Below are 15,625 nucleotides of genomic sequence, written 5' to 3' on the forward strand. Positions count from 1 at the left end.
GAATATCCTTCAGCATGCATACTTCATGTGCATTGATTTCAAAGAGGATTTAGAAGCAAGCCTTTATTATTAATCAAAGAGTGCTAAAGGCTACTGTCCAAGTATCTTTGTAGCTTGTCACACGTAAAACATCTGCATTTGTTTTGTGTCTTTTACTATTATTGTTGGCTACTGTGTGGTTTTCTTCTATGTCTTTCAGCTTTAATTCAATGCAGTCAGGACTATCATTATTATTATTTGCTTTGAGGATTCTGTTCTTGCTCTGAAGATATGCCTTTGAGTTCTTACTTCCAAACACAATGTCTCTTTAAAGGTGTACAAAACACACATACGTTCATTTTCTTTCACCTTGAAAGGCTCTAGCAGTGATTCTTCTTGGACTGCTTGCAAAGCTTTTATTGCAGATTCTATTGTATATGCTTCTTTTTGTTTCTTAGAGTGCAGAACAAGTTCAGGTTAAATTATTGGTGAGACAAAAAAAACAACCCCACAATCCTATCCTTAGACCACATAAAAAACCGCTGCATTATTTGTCCATGGAAGGGAAAAGACCTCCACTTCTATCAAAGGAAACACCAGCACAAAAAAAGGGGGGGCCATGGGGAATAAAGCCAAAATTTGATATAGCAGATGGTTTGCAAACAGGTATGACATACAATGTGCTCAACAAAAGTGGCACTTTATCCATGAATATTTGATGCCAAAAGAAACAAAGCCATTAAATATACCCACATACAGCTGGTCTTCAGCCAGAGTCCCTTTCAGACTATGTGATAGAACCATGCAGCTGTTCACAAGGAAGCTTCAGAAAATAAACACATGGGGGGGGGGAAATGGTTGGAAAAAGCTGGCAAGTTGCCATTACTTTCCAGAATCCTTTTATATTTAGCTGTTTACCTAAGGAAATGTTAAAAACATCAAGGAATGAAATGTGATATAACTGATATTTAGGAACTTCATCCTGTGTTTTTTTTTTAAAAATCATAGCATGCAGGGAGAGGGGTTAAACTGTTTAGAAAAAATATGACCATGCTATCAAGGAGAATATATAGATGTTAGAAGGAAAATCCTGTTGCTTCAAGTATGTTTACTTTAATAATAATAATAATAATAATAATAATAATAATAATAATAATTATTATTATTATTATTATTATTATTATTATTATTATTTATTTATACCCCGTCCATCTGGCTGGGTTTCCCCAGCCACTCTGGGCGGCTTCCAACCGAATATGAAAATACAATAATCTATTAAACATTAAAAGCTTCCCTAAACTTGAATTGCTAGATTCCTGTTACTACGGGTAGGGGGCTGAATCTAATAGTAAAATTATTAGAGAACAGCAGCCAAAAAGAAAAATGGTCAGGCATGATGCACTACATCCATTATCAGTTATAATACCAGCTAACGTGAAACAGCACCCATATATGTTTTCCTATAGGCATTATCACAGAAACACTACATGCAAATTAAACCAAAGGAAAGCTTCTGAGTTAGGAGAAGAATCAGCCCTGACCATTGATCATCATCGTCATCATCATTATTACTACTATTATTTATTATTAGAGATATATTGTCCTTCATCATAAGATCTCAGGGCAGACCACAAATCATGAGATTTGTAGTGCAATATCTGGAAGGTTAAAGGTTTCCCCTTCCTGCATCTCAGGACTTACACTGTTGATTTACTGATCTTTCTTCATACAACAGAAACCACCATGCTTTTAAAATCCAAGCATTTTCAATATGGTGACATCAGATACCAACCTACACAAAAGACCCAACCTGGCCCACCTCAATTTTCTGCAGGTGAGAATTTGGAAACCGGTAAAGTGAGCACCTCACAAATAATCACATGTTGAAAACTTACAAGCCGATCACCATGAGCTCACCTGGTGTTTATTTCATGTTCTGGTAATACCCTCCTCCTCCTCGGATGGCGTGGATGGCTGTTGGAGAAGATGCTGGATAATGGCCAGGGCGTATAGGCTTGGCTGCAAAGAGGCAAATCAAAGCCAGGGGGGTGAAAAACAGTCTTTATACAAGCTTTGTATGTTTTTGTGTTCTGTGGAAAGCCCAAATGGCTAACACAGAGAGAGCAATATCTAAAACAGCAATACAGTGGTACCTGGGTTTAAGAACAGCCCTGTTTACGAACGATTCGGTTTACGAACTCCGCTAAACCAGAAGTAGTGTCCCGGTTTGCGAACTTTACCTCAGTCTAAGAACGGAATCCGAACGGTGGAAGGGCACTGGTGGTGGGAGGCCTCATCAGGGAAAGCGCGCCTCAGTTTAAGAACAGTTTTGGTTTAAGAACGGACTTCTGGAATGGATTAAGTTCGTAAACCGAGGTACCACTGTACACACAGTTCTAAAAATGGGGGAGAAGACAAGAAATCCAGAACCTCCACTAGAGGCACTGCAATATTCAAATAACCCTTTATCTCTAATTATTGAGCCAGAATACATACCAATCTGAGCAGAGTGTGCTCTCCTCGCCATGTTCTTGGCTCTTACAGCCTCTTTAATGCGGTCTACTTCCTGCTGGTATCGTTTCCGGTCTCGCATGGCATTCTCCTTTGCTTCCTTCAGAGCACTCTCCAAGGCCTTAACTCTCTCTGCCGTAGCTCGGAGTCGTTTTTCCAGCTTAGGAAGCTCGCAACGAAGATCTGCATTATCCCGTACCAGCTGTGAAAGATTAACACAGAGATCTGATTATGGATAGTATGCAGTAGAAAATAGTCACTGATATTTTTAAATTAAAAGAAATAGAGAAAGTCACAGAGCCTGTACAGATGGTACTTTCTGGGGAGAAATCTTTGCCATATACCACCTTCTGCCACAGCTTCTCATCCGCATGAGAAAGGTAAGGGTGTGAACTGCTGCATACTATGTTTAACTAAAGGCAAAATCTCCCTGCCCCCCCCCCATTAAAGCCCTTTTTGAACTGAGATGTTGAGGGTTAGGAAGTTCCCATGTTCAAGTAAACTCAGTACAACACAGTTTAGTGGTTATTTTTTCCATGCAAAAGAGTGCAATAGTCCAACCCCCATGCTTATTTACATGATAGCAAGTCCTTGTGCATTCAGTAGGGCTTACTCCTAGTAAGTCTACATGGTACTCCAAAAGCCAAGGTCTCTTACCAAGTTGGGATTTTTTCCAGGAAAAAAAACATGGCTCCAAACAAACCATGACCTGCAGCTAAGGTCTGTTCTTGGCTTACTGATCACAATTTGGAGTTTGGATGTAACACTAAGCCATGGGTTGTGGTTTCTCCCCACCACTACCATGCTAGCAGGGAGGGAGGAAGTGGGAACAGCTGGTGCATTTTCAGTAAACGATTAACTGTGGTTTACCATGATGCATGGATATTGTCAGTCACTATGTGATCTTTCATAAATTAGGTTTCAAAGTTCACTTTTTAATACATAATCATCATATGGTTTTTTGTTTTATCAGTCAGAGGAGCTGTATTCTGTGGTCAAACAAGACCACAGGAAGCCCGCAAAGTTGACTGGGTTATGTTTTCCTCTCCCCCCCGCACCCAGGCTTGGAGGTTGGGGTAAGAATGGTAATGAACAACACCACAATTATCTCACCTGCTTGTGAACCTTTGTAAGTTGTTCCAGGTTGTTTTCCAGAAAGGAGATTTTCTGCTTCTGAGCAGCACTTCCACCTCCATCATCACTGTCTAGTTCAACACTCTGTGAAGACAAAAAGCCAAATTAGAACCAAGCCTCTGAATAAAATGAATAAATAGTGACTGAAAAGCTATGGAACTGTGCAGAAGTCCTTTCTAGAAAGCATTAGAGACCAATATGAACTTCAACAGTGTGCCTGGTATTGAAGCTAAAGCTGAAACAATGCATTTCAGTTGACTGGCTTATTAATAGAGATTTCGAAAGACAAAAAAACTAAACATTGTTAAGTTATAAACAACCACGGTTTAAGGTGACACAGCAACAAACCACAGTCCCCAAATATTAAAATGAAAGTGACGAGATAATTGTGCTTGGGTCATGCCTCTGTGAGCCCTTGCAGGAGGCCTCTCCAGCAACAAACAAGGGGACCCCCTCCTTTATGTCACAATCCTTCGCCTTTACCCCTCAAAAGGAGAGAAACTTCAATGTTCATCACAGTTTACCCTAGAAATGCCTTTTCTTATTTTCATCATAACATCAAAAATTACTCAAAAGCATGATATGGGCCTCTGATAGTCTTTGGAAGGCAGATTAGGCATAACAGATTTATATCATCATAACAGGCTATAACGCTGCTATGAATATCATGGTTTCTACTGCTGATCTTCCCAGTGAGGCTTCCCGGTGCAGCCTTTGGAATGGATTGTTAATGGCGATATCCAATACTTCCCTAACTCCACCCCCCACCCCCCGAGAAAATTGTCAAGGGCCTTGGCAGACCACTTCTGCTTGTTGTGGCAAATGTAATGCACTGTGCTAGATGCTATATGATTTGTAATTGTATGTTTACACATATGCCATGGACCCCTTAAATGAAGGCTACTTGTGGTCGTTAGAACTGTAGTTTGGAAACCCCTGGCATAGCCCATTAATATAGCTGCATGTCTGTTTGCAAGTATTTAAACACAGCCAAGGTACAGAGGCACTGCACTGCAAGGTGCATATATTACTGCTAGAGTGCTAAGCGTGTGTAAGCCTAAGAAAAGAAGGTTTTTGCACAATTATTCCCACCCACAATATCTCAACTTACTTTTTTCACTCTGGTGGTGAGGTCTTGAACAAAGAGTCTGCGCAAGTTATGGAGGGTCTGAAGCTCTCTAGCCTGTAAACAAGTTTAAGAAAGTGTTAGCTTAACAATGACCTATTTGAAATAAGAAACACAAAGCAAACATTTATGCCAGGTCTTACGGGTGGGAATATTTCAAATTATTGGGACACTGCAGTGGCCAAGAAGAAGAAAAAAAAATTGACATTAATGCTCCATTTAGTAGTTGGTATTCCTCAGCATGTGCTAAATTAAATCTCTTAGTTCCTTATACATTAAATGTACGTTAATGCAGGCTGTATGTAATAATAAATAAGCACAATAAAAACTAGGGCTGTCATGTGTTTTTGCTTCAGAACTGTATTTTTTTCTTTTTGTGAACATATGCAAATTTAACTGTGAATGAATTTTGTATGGCGAACTATGATTTCTTTAATCAGTTAAATTTGCATATGTTCACAAAAAAATACAGTTCTGAAGCAAAAACGCACACGCTTTTTAAGATGATGTGCACAGGCCTTAAATCAGGCATCATGTTAGATGAGATATCCCTCTTCCTCACATGAGGTTTAGTTGGGTTTGTGTGCAAGTCTCTATGGACCAGGGCCAGAACCTTCAAAAAATGCACACCATCTTAAATGCATAACTCACAACCATAAATGTACATCTGTTTGATGTTTTAGTCAAATTATATTATGTGAAAAGTTTTGTTTAAAGGGGGCAGAATTTGAAAATTCCACACATTTCACTCACTTCAGGGAGAACACAACCAAGAAAATAATATATAACATATTTGTGACTAACCTCTAACTTCACTTATATCTCTACGAACCGTATGCCACAAATCAATAATCTGGTGGAAGATGACTAAAACAGGGATTTGTTTAGGTGCCATTGCTGTACAGAATGGAGTTACCCTTGTAAATATTAAGTTGTTTTATTCATTTATAGATTGCCCTGCATACAATTATGATGCAGTAATACTAAAAATGTTAATATAAAATCATTAGTCATGAAATATTAGATTAACATTAGTGGTTTGTAGCTACTTGTGTCAATACAGATGACAGAAGCAACACAGATCATCCAACCGAAACATCAGACGTGTGTCTTGAGTGAAGAAGACTCAGTGATGGGGCTGCTTGATACACCTCCAAAGGAAGGCAGTTCCACAAGCAGGATGTCACCAGTGAGAAGGTCCTAGCCTGAGTCACCACATGACACACCATATCCCCTAATGGGACCATGAGAAGGGCCTCCTCAGCTGATCACAAGGTCCAGGCTGGCAGATATAGGGGCAGGCAGTCTTTCAAGTATTTGGGCCCCAAGTTGTTCAGGGCTTTACAAATTCAGCATCTAGACCTTGAATTGAGCCCAGCAACATACAGGCAGCCAGTACAGAGCTGGGAGAATGGGTGTTATATGACTCTGGTTTGATGCACTAGCCAAATAAGTCCCTTGCTTTCTTCCTCCATGACATGCAAAACAGGAGGGAAGTTCACCATTATGACACATGACCCACATGAACAGGCCATCTACATGAGCCCCTGTTTTTCATTTTAAGAAACCAAGGTATGCAGACTGAACCACACGTTTTCAAAAGGCACAAAACAAACTAAAGGGAGAATACAAGATTCAAGTGTGAAATAAGTAGCGTCATCCCTAGTGACCTCTTTTTTCTTTTTTAAAGAGAGACACTGTAGATTTAGTACATACCACAGTTTCTTCCAGTCCCTTAAGATCTTCTCTTGCTTGTTCCCTTTTATCGTTAAGCAATCTAGGCAGAGAAAAGACACTGCTCAACTCAAAAAATTAATTGGAATAATGTAAAGTTTCCAAGCGAACGAAACAAACATGCTCACCTCAGCCTACTTACGCTTTCCTCAACCTAGAAACCAACACCTGTGCCTATCTCCTACCAAGCACTCCAGAACTCCTGCATTTTAAAAAGCTGCATCACAGAAGAAACTTGAGAAGATGCTGCTTCCCTATATGTTGCAGTGTATGCAAGGTGGGCAAACAAAGAACTGGAAGCACCAAGGACAAACAGCAGCACTCCTCCATCTGGAGTACCAAGGGAGCGCAGTGTCTTTCCTGCCCAGAGGGAGGCAGGACAGGCAGTTGTGGATACTACAACAAAAACAGCTACTGAAGCATAACCATCTATGATGGCAGCCATATATTATATGCAGCCACAGAACTCAGCCCATTTCATTAATAAATAGAGAAGTATTTTCCATGCATTTTTACATGGGGTGGTGGTGGGAGGTCTGGTGCAAACAGAACACCCAGCAGAATTAGCACTGTTGCAGGTGCTGGATAATACTCATTCTGCACTTGTTAGAAATTTCTCTTTTTAGTTTAGCAGCACCTATGTACACTTTGGAACTTCCTGGCTGTTGACATCTGGCTGCAGTCTTTTCACGGCCAGTTTAAAACATTTTTGTTTTGGCAAGACTATCCAGACATGTAGAAGTAGACATGTGTTTCTTTAGCTTACTGTTTGTTTCAATCAAGTTATGAATGTTTTAAGTACTTGTGTGTGTGTGTGTGTTTAACTGCTCTTTATTGGTAATTTTAATGTTTTGTTTTTGTAAAACTGATCGGAGGTTCTATTACCATCAAGCAGTACATAAATTTTGTTACGTAAAATAAAGATCAATTTTCCTTATGTTTCTGTCCTGGAGTACTGTGTTATCACAGGGAGCTGTGTTTGGTTGGATACAGCATTATTGGAAAGCAAGATATTAAAGAATAATAAGAATAGATTGCCATGCAAACTTACATTAGCTTCTCCAGCTTCTTTTCCCGTTCTTGATCTTCTGCTTTCAATCTTTCATAGTCCAAACTCAGTTTTTCTTGTTCCAGCTGCAGCTTCTGATTCATACTGAGACAAAAGAAAAGAAAAAGGTCACCACAAGGAATGAAAATAAACCCTCCGTTCAAGAAGCCTTAAAGTTAGTCAACGCTTATACATTTAATCATCACAGAAAGACTCTACACAATAACTCTCTGGGAAATTTTATTGATAAGACATCTTGCTTCTTTAGAGAATTTCCCTTTATACACATCAGACAACACAACACAATTACTTACCTTGTTACTGATTCTCTCTCAGCTTATTCACATGCATCCAAAACAGAAAATGGCAATTCCTCTCCACAAGTGTGGACTTAATGCTAACTATTTCAAAAGTCAAAAAGCCTAGTTCGGGGATGAAAAGCCTGCAGCCCTCCAAATATTGTTGGACTCCCAACTTTTGTCATCCGCAACTAGTACGGCTAAAGGTCAGGGATGCTGGGGGGTGCTGTGGATAGACCCTTGCGGCTGTTTTTCAAATTGCAGCTAGTACAGAATGCTGCAGCCCAGCTTTTAGCTGGAGCCACTCCGTATCAACATATTATGCTGAAGCTGAAAAGCTCTGCACAAGCAGCCAATACATTACTAAGCTAAATTCAAGATATTGTTGTTATAAAGTCCTAAGCTGCCTAAGACCTAGGTTACCCGGAAGACCACTTTATACATCTGCCAGATTACTGGGATCACCTGGAGAATCCCTTCTGGCCATCCCATATTTGTTTGTGAACTAAGGCTTCTAGCATAGTGGCACTAGTAATTTGGAACGCTGCTCCTATTGAAATCAGGCAAGCACCTACAAACTTGGTGCTTCATCACCTGCCAAAACATTTGTTTCACCAAGCTTTGCAGAATTAATTTGATTCCGTCTTGGCCATTGTGATTCAGTCTTGGTATTCCGTCATTTCATGATGTTAGAATGCTTTTATTTCAAACCACCATGACTTCTATTATTTCTGTTACTTACTAATCGCCTTCCACATGTATTTCTCATAGTGATGTACACAATATAAGAAAAAAACAGCTAAGATGCAGTTTAAAAGAACACAGAAAATATAAGCAAATGAACTGGAAAATGATCAAAGGAGGCACCCACAGCAAAGTCTTGTTCATCCAGATGGGAAAGCTTCTTGTGACAAAAATGTCTCCAGTTTGTTTCTGGAAAGCTGAGAAACTGGGCACCTGTTGCATTTCAACGGGAAAGCTGTTCCACAGAACATGGTCAACCACACTAAAAGCCCTTCTCCAAGTTACTCTGGAGAGGGCTTCTGATTGCCTTGGAACCTTCAGGAGAAAATCTTCCACAGACCCCAGTGACCTACTTGGCATTTAAAAGATAAGGCAGGTAAGTTGGTCCTGAGATGTATAGGGCCTTGTAGGCTAGTACCAACACCTTGGCCCAGTGCAGATTGGCAGCCAGTAAGGTGATATATGCTGGCACTAGTTTGCCTCCGTAAGAAACCTAGCTGCTGAATTCTGCCCTAGCTACAGCTTCCAGACCAACCTCAAGGGCAGCACAAAGAGGCAGGAAGTGCACTTACCTTGAAAATGTTCCTTTCCCATACATTGTTTTACATAATCTTCTTGCTAAAAAATTGTAATGGGGGATGGGGTGGGGAAGCAAATCTATGACTGGATGCTGGTTTTAGTAATATTATATTCATTTTTCTATTTAACATGGCTTGCATGTAAACAGCTGATTGGTCATGATCAGATATTCATCACCCTCTCCTCCAAATTTACCACTGCTTTTTTTCCTGCATCACTGAATTCAGTAAGGGTTTCTTCCACTTTTTCACTTCCTAGTTATAAGCCTTGTGTCTTTCTTGGTCTCTGCTTCCCTACAGAGTTGTATAGAACAGCCCTGCCCCTTTCCTATTAAGCATCCACCGCCTATATCCATTTCAAGCTTTTCCTCCCACTCTTCTTCATTTCCACCATCTAGCTTTGCCAAAGTCAAAGCTGTATCATCCCCAATCATTTTGATATATTTTCTCAGTAGCAGCTTCTGAAGCAGTCTTAAGTCTGCTCAAACATTTATTACACCATGTGATTTATAAAGCAAAATAACTGAAAATATTTCTAGCTTTCAAGTCTTTGAAATTCATTAAATGGAGTTTTCTGCACTTTCTTTACTCAATATCATTAGCAAGAGGAGGAGAAGAACAGATACATCCACAGCAATAGGCCTCTCGGGTCCTAATGAGATGTTTGCCAATAAAACTAGATAAGAATAAATCATCAGCAGTTTGTCGTTGTGTGTGCACAGAGAGAAAGAGAGAGAGAGAGATGGAAGGGAAAGCCAACAGGAAAGGAAAGCATGATCTTACTCTCTGATCTCGTCAATGGTCTTCTGCTTCTCCTCAATCTCATCTCGCAGCCTGGACAGCTGCTTCTGGTGAGCTTCCCTGTGACTCTCCATCTGTTGCTCTAGTGTCTTCTGTTCATAAAAGAGAGAGGTGAATAAAATTACACAACTTTGCCTTTTTGACTGTGGTTTTGTCCAGTATTTCTGAAGTAGCTCAGAACTGCATATATTCCCATGGATTCCTCTTTGCTTTTTTAAAAGCAGCTGTGAATAATAACTTGCTTGATACAAATTGATTCTGCCTTCTTTAGTAAAAACTCCCACATGCATACACCACCAGCTATAGCTGGCATGTATTTGTACCAACCATGGTCACACCTATGGATCAAAACTCCACTTAGAATACACAGGGGTGCAACTAATTCCAGCACTAATGCTGTACCAACATGTTGTCCTTTGTGTTTGCCTGGGTGGCCAATCTGTTGCCCTCCATTTGTTGTTGGACTCCAACTCCCATCAGCTCCAGACAGCATGACCAAAAGTGAAAGATGATTTGAGTTGTAGTCCAGCAACTTCTAGAGAACAATCTGTTTCCCACCCCTTAGGCCCTTAAGGTAAATAGATGACCTGTTTGCTTACACCAGCACTGGGCATTAACAGTAGTGTGAACATGAAGTGCCAGGGAATACAATAGTTTATAGAAGCATGCTGCAAAAAGGATAATTAGCAACTTAAGTCAGGGATAGCTAACCTGTGGCCCTACAGATGTTGTTGGAATCCATCAGCCCGGACAGCATAGTTAGGGCCAACAGGAACTCTAGTTGATCATCACCTGGAAGGACCACAGGTTCCCCATCCCTGACTTAAGGCCTGGGAATGTTCAGCTAGTATAATTTGCTGGATGGGATCCATATGCTTTTCATTTCATTACAGGGGTATCGCCCTATTCAAATACTCAAGCTGCATGTTACAGATATAATGAGCACTTATTGGACAGTTCCTGTGACTTCACAGCTCTACAAGTCCCATTCCACCCAACCCCTACATACAAAAATGCAATATAGTTTGGTTTTTTAAGTTGTTGTTGGCTGTGCTCCATCAGCATCAAACAACTCACTCAGCTTCTTCGCTACCATTTCAAGAACATCCATGGGATTTAAACACAGACACATTTGCTTGCTGGTTGTATGCTCCCCTGTTAGCAATGTCTGGACAACATCTAGTAGATAAAGTAAACCTCAGCATACCTACCCTCTGCACTTATGCAGCAAACCTACCCTTCCTTTTAATTATGTGAGCATGGAATAATCTGCAACTGGTAAGGTTAGTACAAATAACTACCAAGAATATAATACAATGGTTTTTTAAAAAAACACAACCCAACAACACACATTTAGGTAGGGAAGCTCTTCCACCGCACGGCAAACAGAACAGATTTCTTAATGCACACGTGTGCCTTTGACATGTTGTTCAAAAGTACAAAGCAACATTACAAGTGCACCTTGTCATGACTTTGAGAAGTATTATTGGTGAGAAACTGATCTCACAATTGTACTGTACAATGTTACCTTCATTTCCTCTGCATCCTGCAGCAAGGTTAAATGTTCCTTCTCTTTATCTTTGAAGCTGACTTCATGCATTTTTTCTGTTAAAACAAAAATTAAAGCTGAGCAACTCCTGTTTAATTTTATGCGGTTTAAACAAGATAGCATTCAGGGCCCTAAACAATCTACCTCTTCAAGCAGAAGACACCACTTCACATACTTCTATCTCCTGGCATTTGGACTTGTTTACAATGGCAACAAAACCTAAGGGAATCCATTTCCCGCATTAACAGCTGCTTCATTGGAACAAGCTACATTTAGCCTATGATTTCCAAGAGGTGCTTTTGGGGTGGGGGGAATGGGCACCATACCCAGTCCCATCTGTCTACTAAAATAGCATATTGTATGTGCTAAGACATTTTTCTTTTTTTCTTTTGCTACAGCCTGCTCATCCCAGCCACTGCTAATTCAGAGCATAGCAGTCCTTCCTTATGGCCAATTTCCAAGACTAATTCAGAACGCCAGGAATATTATTTAGTTGCAGATCCATGGAGATTTCAGCACATGAATGCAAATCAGTATTGGAGGCTAGGATATAAATCAGGGGTGGGAAGCCTGTGACTTTCCAAATGTTGCTGGCCTACAACTTCACCCCTGAACATTGGCCATAAATCTTAGAAGTCTACTCAGCCTCTGGCAGCCCCACAAAGCTGCCAGGAGAAGGTTGAGTTTTGAATCATGCTGCACTACACAAACCACATAAGATTCTCACATGTTGAATCAGATGATAAAGGATGCTTATGCAGCACATTTATTCTGCGCTGCAAAAAAAAAAAAATCAGATCAAATAAGACATTGCAAATGAAGAAGAGGAGTTTGGATTTGATATCCCGCTTTATCACTACCCGAAGGAGTCTCAAAGCAGCTAACTTTCTCCTTTCCCTTCCTCCCCCCACAACAAACACTGTGTGAGGTGAGTGGGGCTGAGAGACTTCAAAGAAGTGTGACTAGCCCAAGGTCACCCAGCAGCTGCATGTGGAGGAGCGGAGACACGAACCCGGTTCACCAGATTACGAGTCTATCGCTCTTAACCACTACACCACACTGGCTCCGAAGAAGCATTGCTCCACCCAGATCAGACATGTCATTAGCCTTAATCAGTCTGAAATGCTATTTGAGTCCTCAGCAATGAGGAGGGAAGTTGTCCTGATTCCTGCCCGAAACATGATAATAGAGACTCTTCCCTTGAGAGTCATATAGATATCTTTATTCAGGGAAATTAACTGTACAGGCTCTGAAGCAGGTGCAGTGTAGGACTCAAGAGTTCAGGAGCTAGGCAGGAAGTTTAGGAATAGATGGAAGCAACAGAGATGTCTCCACATCACTCCAGGCAGGTTTTTAAAGATGAGGCATGGTGATCTTACGCAGGAGACCCTCTTGCCTCACAGATGTGTCTACTTCGTAAGGACACATCCCATCTGGACGGATGAATCTATTCCCATCTATGGAGGCAATGCCTGGTCCTCAGAGGGAATGCCGCATCTCGCCTTCTGACTCCTTCGTTCATCTCCCTCTCAGCCATCCTCAGCAGCCGGTTGATGTCCTCTACTCCACAGGATAGGCGGAAAGGGGAGAACCTACATCCCACATTCCCTTCCTCCTGCTTCTTCCTCATCCAACTGAGCCTGCCAATCCATGTCCAATCCCAGTGGAGCTGTAGGGCTCGTTACAGTGGTAGGAAAGAAGGTAACTGCAATAGAAAAAGCCTCACCAAAATTCAGCATCTCCTGAGAAAAGCAGAAGAAAGCCCAAGGTCACAGACATTTAAAGCACTGTTGTACCACATTAACTGTTATGGCTTCCTCAAACAATCCTAGGAACTGCAGTTTATTAAGGGTGCTTAGAGTTGCTAAGAGACCCCTCACAGAGCTACAATTCGCAGTTCCATTAACAAGCTGCATCTCCTAGGACTGGGGAGGGGGAAGCCATGACAGTTTAAGTGATGGAAGAAAACTTTAAATGTACGGTGCAGATGTGACCCAAGAGGGCTGTTTTCAGCTCAGAAGAGGCAAAACATAAAACTGGGAATGCTTGAAAATATTGTACCTTGAGCACGCAATTTGGCCAACTCCTCATTAAGTGAATCCTGTGACTCTTCTAGCTGCCTTCGTTTATGCTCCATGTTCTGCATGTAGTCCGTGAGAGACTTTATCTTTGCTTCATGCTTTGAAAGATGTAAGCAAGGAGAAAATATATATTTAATATACACAGAAAACATGAGGCAAATTAATTGGACTGGTTAGCGGGTGGAGGAAGGGGGGGATAAAAAGAGAAAGCACTCTAATAACCTGAGAGATAAGGAGTTGACAAGCGGCAAGTTCCCTCTCGCTGGCATTCATCTTCCTGTTGGAGTCTATCTGGGCACTCTCCAGCTGCTTGCTACGGTTCACCAGAGATTTCACCTCGGACTTCATCTTACTGATGTAGAGCCTTGCCATGGTGAACTCCTCCTCAATCACTCCATTCACATCTGCTAACTGAACACCCAAAACAGTTGCATGGTGAACATGTACCAGTAAATTCAATTTGTTACTACCGAGTTGCTCAACTCTGTTTGCATTAGGCAATGGAAATCAGCCCGGTTTGTACTGGTCTTCCCTTACTGCCAGTGATGCTGAGGTTCTGGAATGCCTTCCCAATAGAGGCTCACCTTGCTCAGTTCTAGATGCCAAATTTAAGGTATTAAAATCTATTATGTATTTTAAATGGCAACCAGCAGAGTTGTTGTTGCTGTTTTGAAGCATTATATATATTCTAAAGTTTTAAAGTTGGAAAGAAAGACGCTTGGGGAATTGTCACCATCCAGCTCCCATAGAGGCCCTTCTGTCTCCTAACTGCCATCACAGGGACATCTGAAGGACCATTTTGCCCTCAGGGGACTGAGAACCAGTAACAGCTTGTCCTAAAGACACAAGTTGCCTTTTCCATTACATTGTAGCTTCTCTCCCGCCCCCCAAAAATCAATACTTTTTGTTTAATAATCTTATGTAAACTGTTTTGTGAGGTTTGACTGAAAAGTGGTATATAGATAGTGTTGATAAATAAATACTTCATTTACCAGAAGACACAATAGGTATTATGGTAAAGGTAATGGTAAAAGACCTCTGGACAGTTAGGTCAAGTCAAAGGCAACTATGAGGTGCAGCGTTCATCTCGCTTCAGGCCGAGGGAGTTGGCATTTGTCCATAGACAGCTTTCCGGGTCATGTGGCCAGCATGACTAAACCACTTCTGGTGCAATGGGACACCGTGACGAGTGCCAGAGCGCACAGAAATGCCGTTTACCTTCCTGCCACAGTGGTACCTATTTATCTACTTGCACTGGCATGCTTTCAAACTGCTAGGTTGGCAGAAGCTAGGATAGAGCAACGGGAGCTCACCCCGTTGCACGGATTTGAACCGCAACCTTCCAATCAGCAAGCCCAAGAGGCTCAATGGTTTAGACCACAGCACCACCAACTCCCCTTAATAATAGGCATTATTATAGATTGCTGGATACCCCGCTTTTTATTTAAATCAATGTAGACAATATTCAAAATCTAGAAATGCCATCCAGAAATGCTTGGACTTGCCATGCAGACATTTCCCAGCTCACAGTAGTTTCCCCATGAACCTCAATGTATTTCATATGTTTATGGGTTCAACTTTTAAATGAAAGGACCTATCAGCAAGTCCAGCCCTTTGGATACACTAGCTGGCTGGCAAAATGAATTGGGAAAAGCTCACTTGTTCATGAGTTTCATGTGCATCCAAGATCATACTAAGAGAAACAAGCTTTGCAGTCCAGCTTGCCAATGAAGTTAGACAATCCCATTTAATATTTATTTTAAAATCAACTTACCGTTTTAACGTCATTAGTACCAATGATTCCTCCAATCTCGCCAAGGTCCTTAAGCAATAAATTCAAGATCTCAGTAGCTCTCTTCTTCTGATGGTTACTGAGTTCTTGCAACTGTCCCAACTCTCTCTGTGTAGTTGTCAGGGCAGACTGCAAAATAATGAACAGCAGTGAAGACGTCACACTTGTTGCAGCAATTGTACATTTCTGAGGTTAAGCTGGTGTTTGCTGCATTAAAAGTTTGTGTTCCTGAACACCCAAGGATACAAA

General features: G+C 41.1%; 1 protein-coding gene across 2 annotated transcripts in view; it reads right to left on the reverse strand.

The window, feature by feature from the left end:
- Positions 1-15,625, reverse strand: part of KIF5C (kinesin family member 5C) — a 73,080-nt gene that overhangs the window by 3,111 nt on the left and 54,344 nt on the right. Inside the window, exons 15-25 of one of the 2 annotated variants that reach the window (XM_083578892.1) lie at positions 15,359-15,505; positions 13,807-13,995; positions 13,565-13,682; positions 11,483-11,559; positions 9,937-10,046; positions 7,536-7,637; positions 6,467-6,527; positions 4,736-4,807; positions 3,604-3,708; positions 2,476-2,692; positions 1,897-1,998 (exon numbers count right to left, since the gene is read on the reverse strand). In XM_083578892.1, the coding sequence (XP_083435018.1) occupies positions 1,904-1,998; positions 2,476-2,692; positions 3,604-3,708; positions 4,736-4,807; positions 6,467-6,527; positions 7,536-7,637; positions 9,937-10,046; positions 11,483-11,559; positions 13,565-13,682; positions 13,807-13,995; positions 15,359-15,505 (1,293 nt within the window). In that variant the 3' untranslated portion in view covers positions 1,897-1,903. Of the gene's footprint in view, positions 1-1,885; positions 1,999-2,475; positions 2,693-3,603; positions 3,709-4,735; positions 4,808-6,466; positions 6,528-7,535; positions 7,638-9,936; positions 10,047-11,482; positions 11,560-13,564; positions 13,683-13,806; positions 13,996-15,358; positions 15,506-15,625 lie in introns of both variants that reach the window. The other variant, XM_083578893.1, reaches the window with a different exon arrangement.

The sequence above is a fragment of the Podarcis filfolensis genome, assembly GCF_964270895.1.
Source record: "Podarcis filfolensis genome assembly, chromosome: 1".
Classification (NCBI taxonomy): domain Eukaryota; kingdom Metazoa; phylum Chordata; class Lepidosauria; order Squamata; family Lacertidae; genus Podarcis; species Podarcis filfolensis.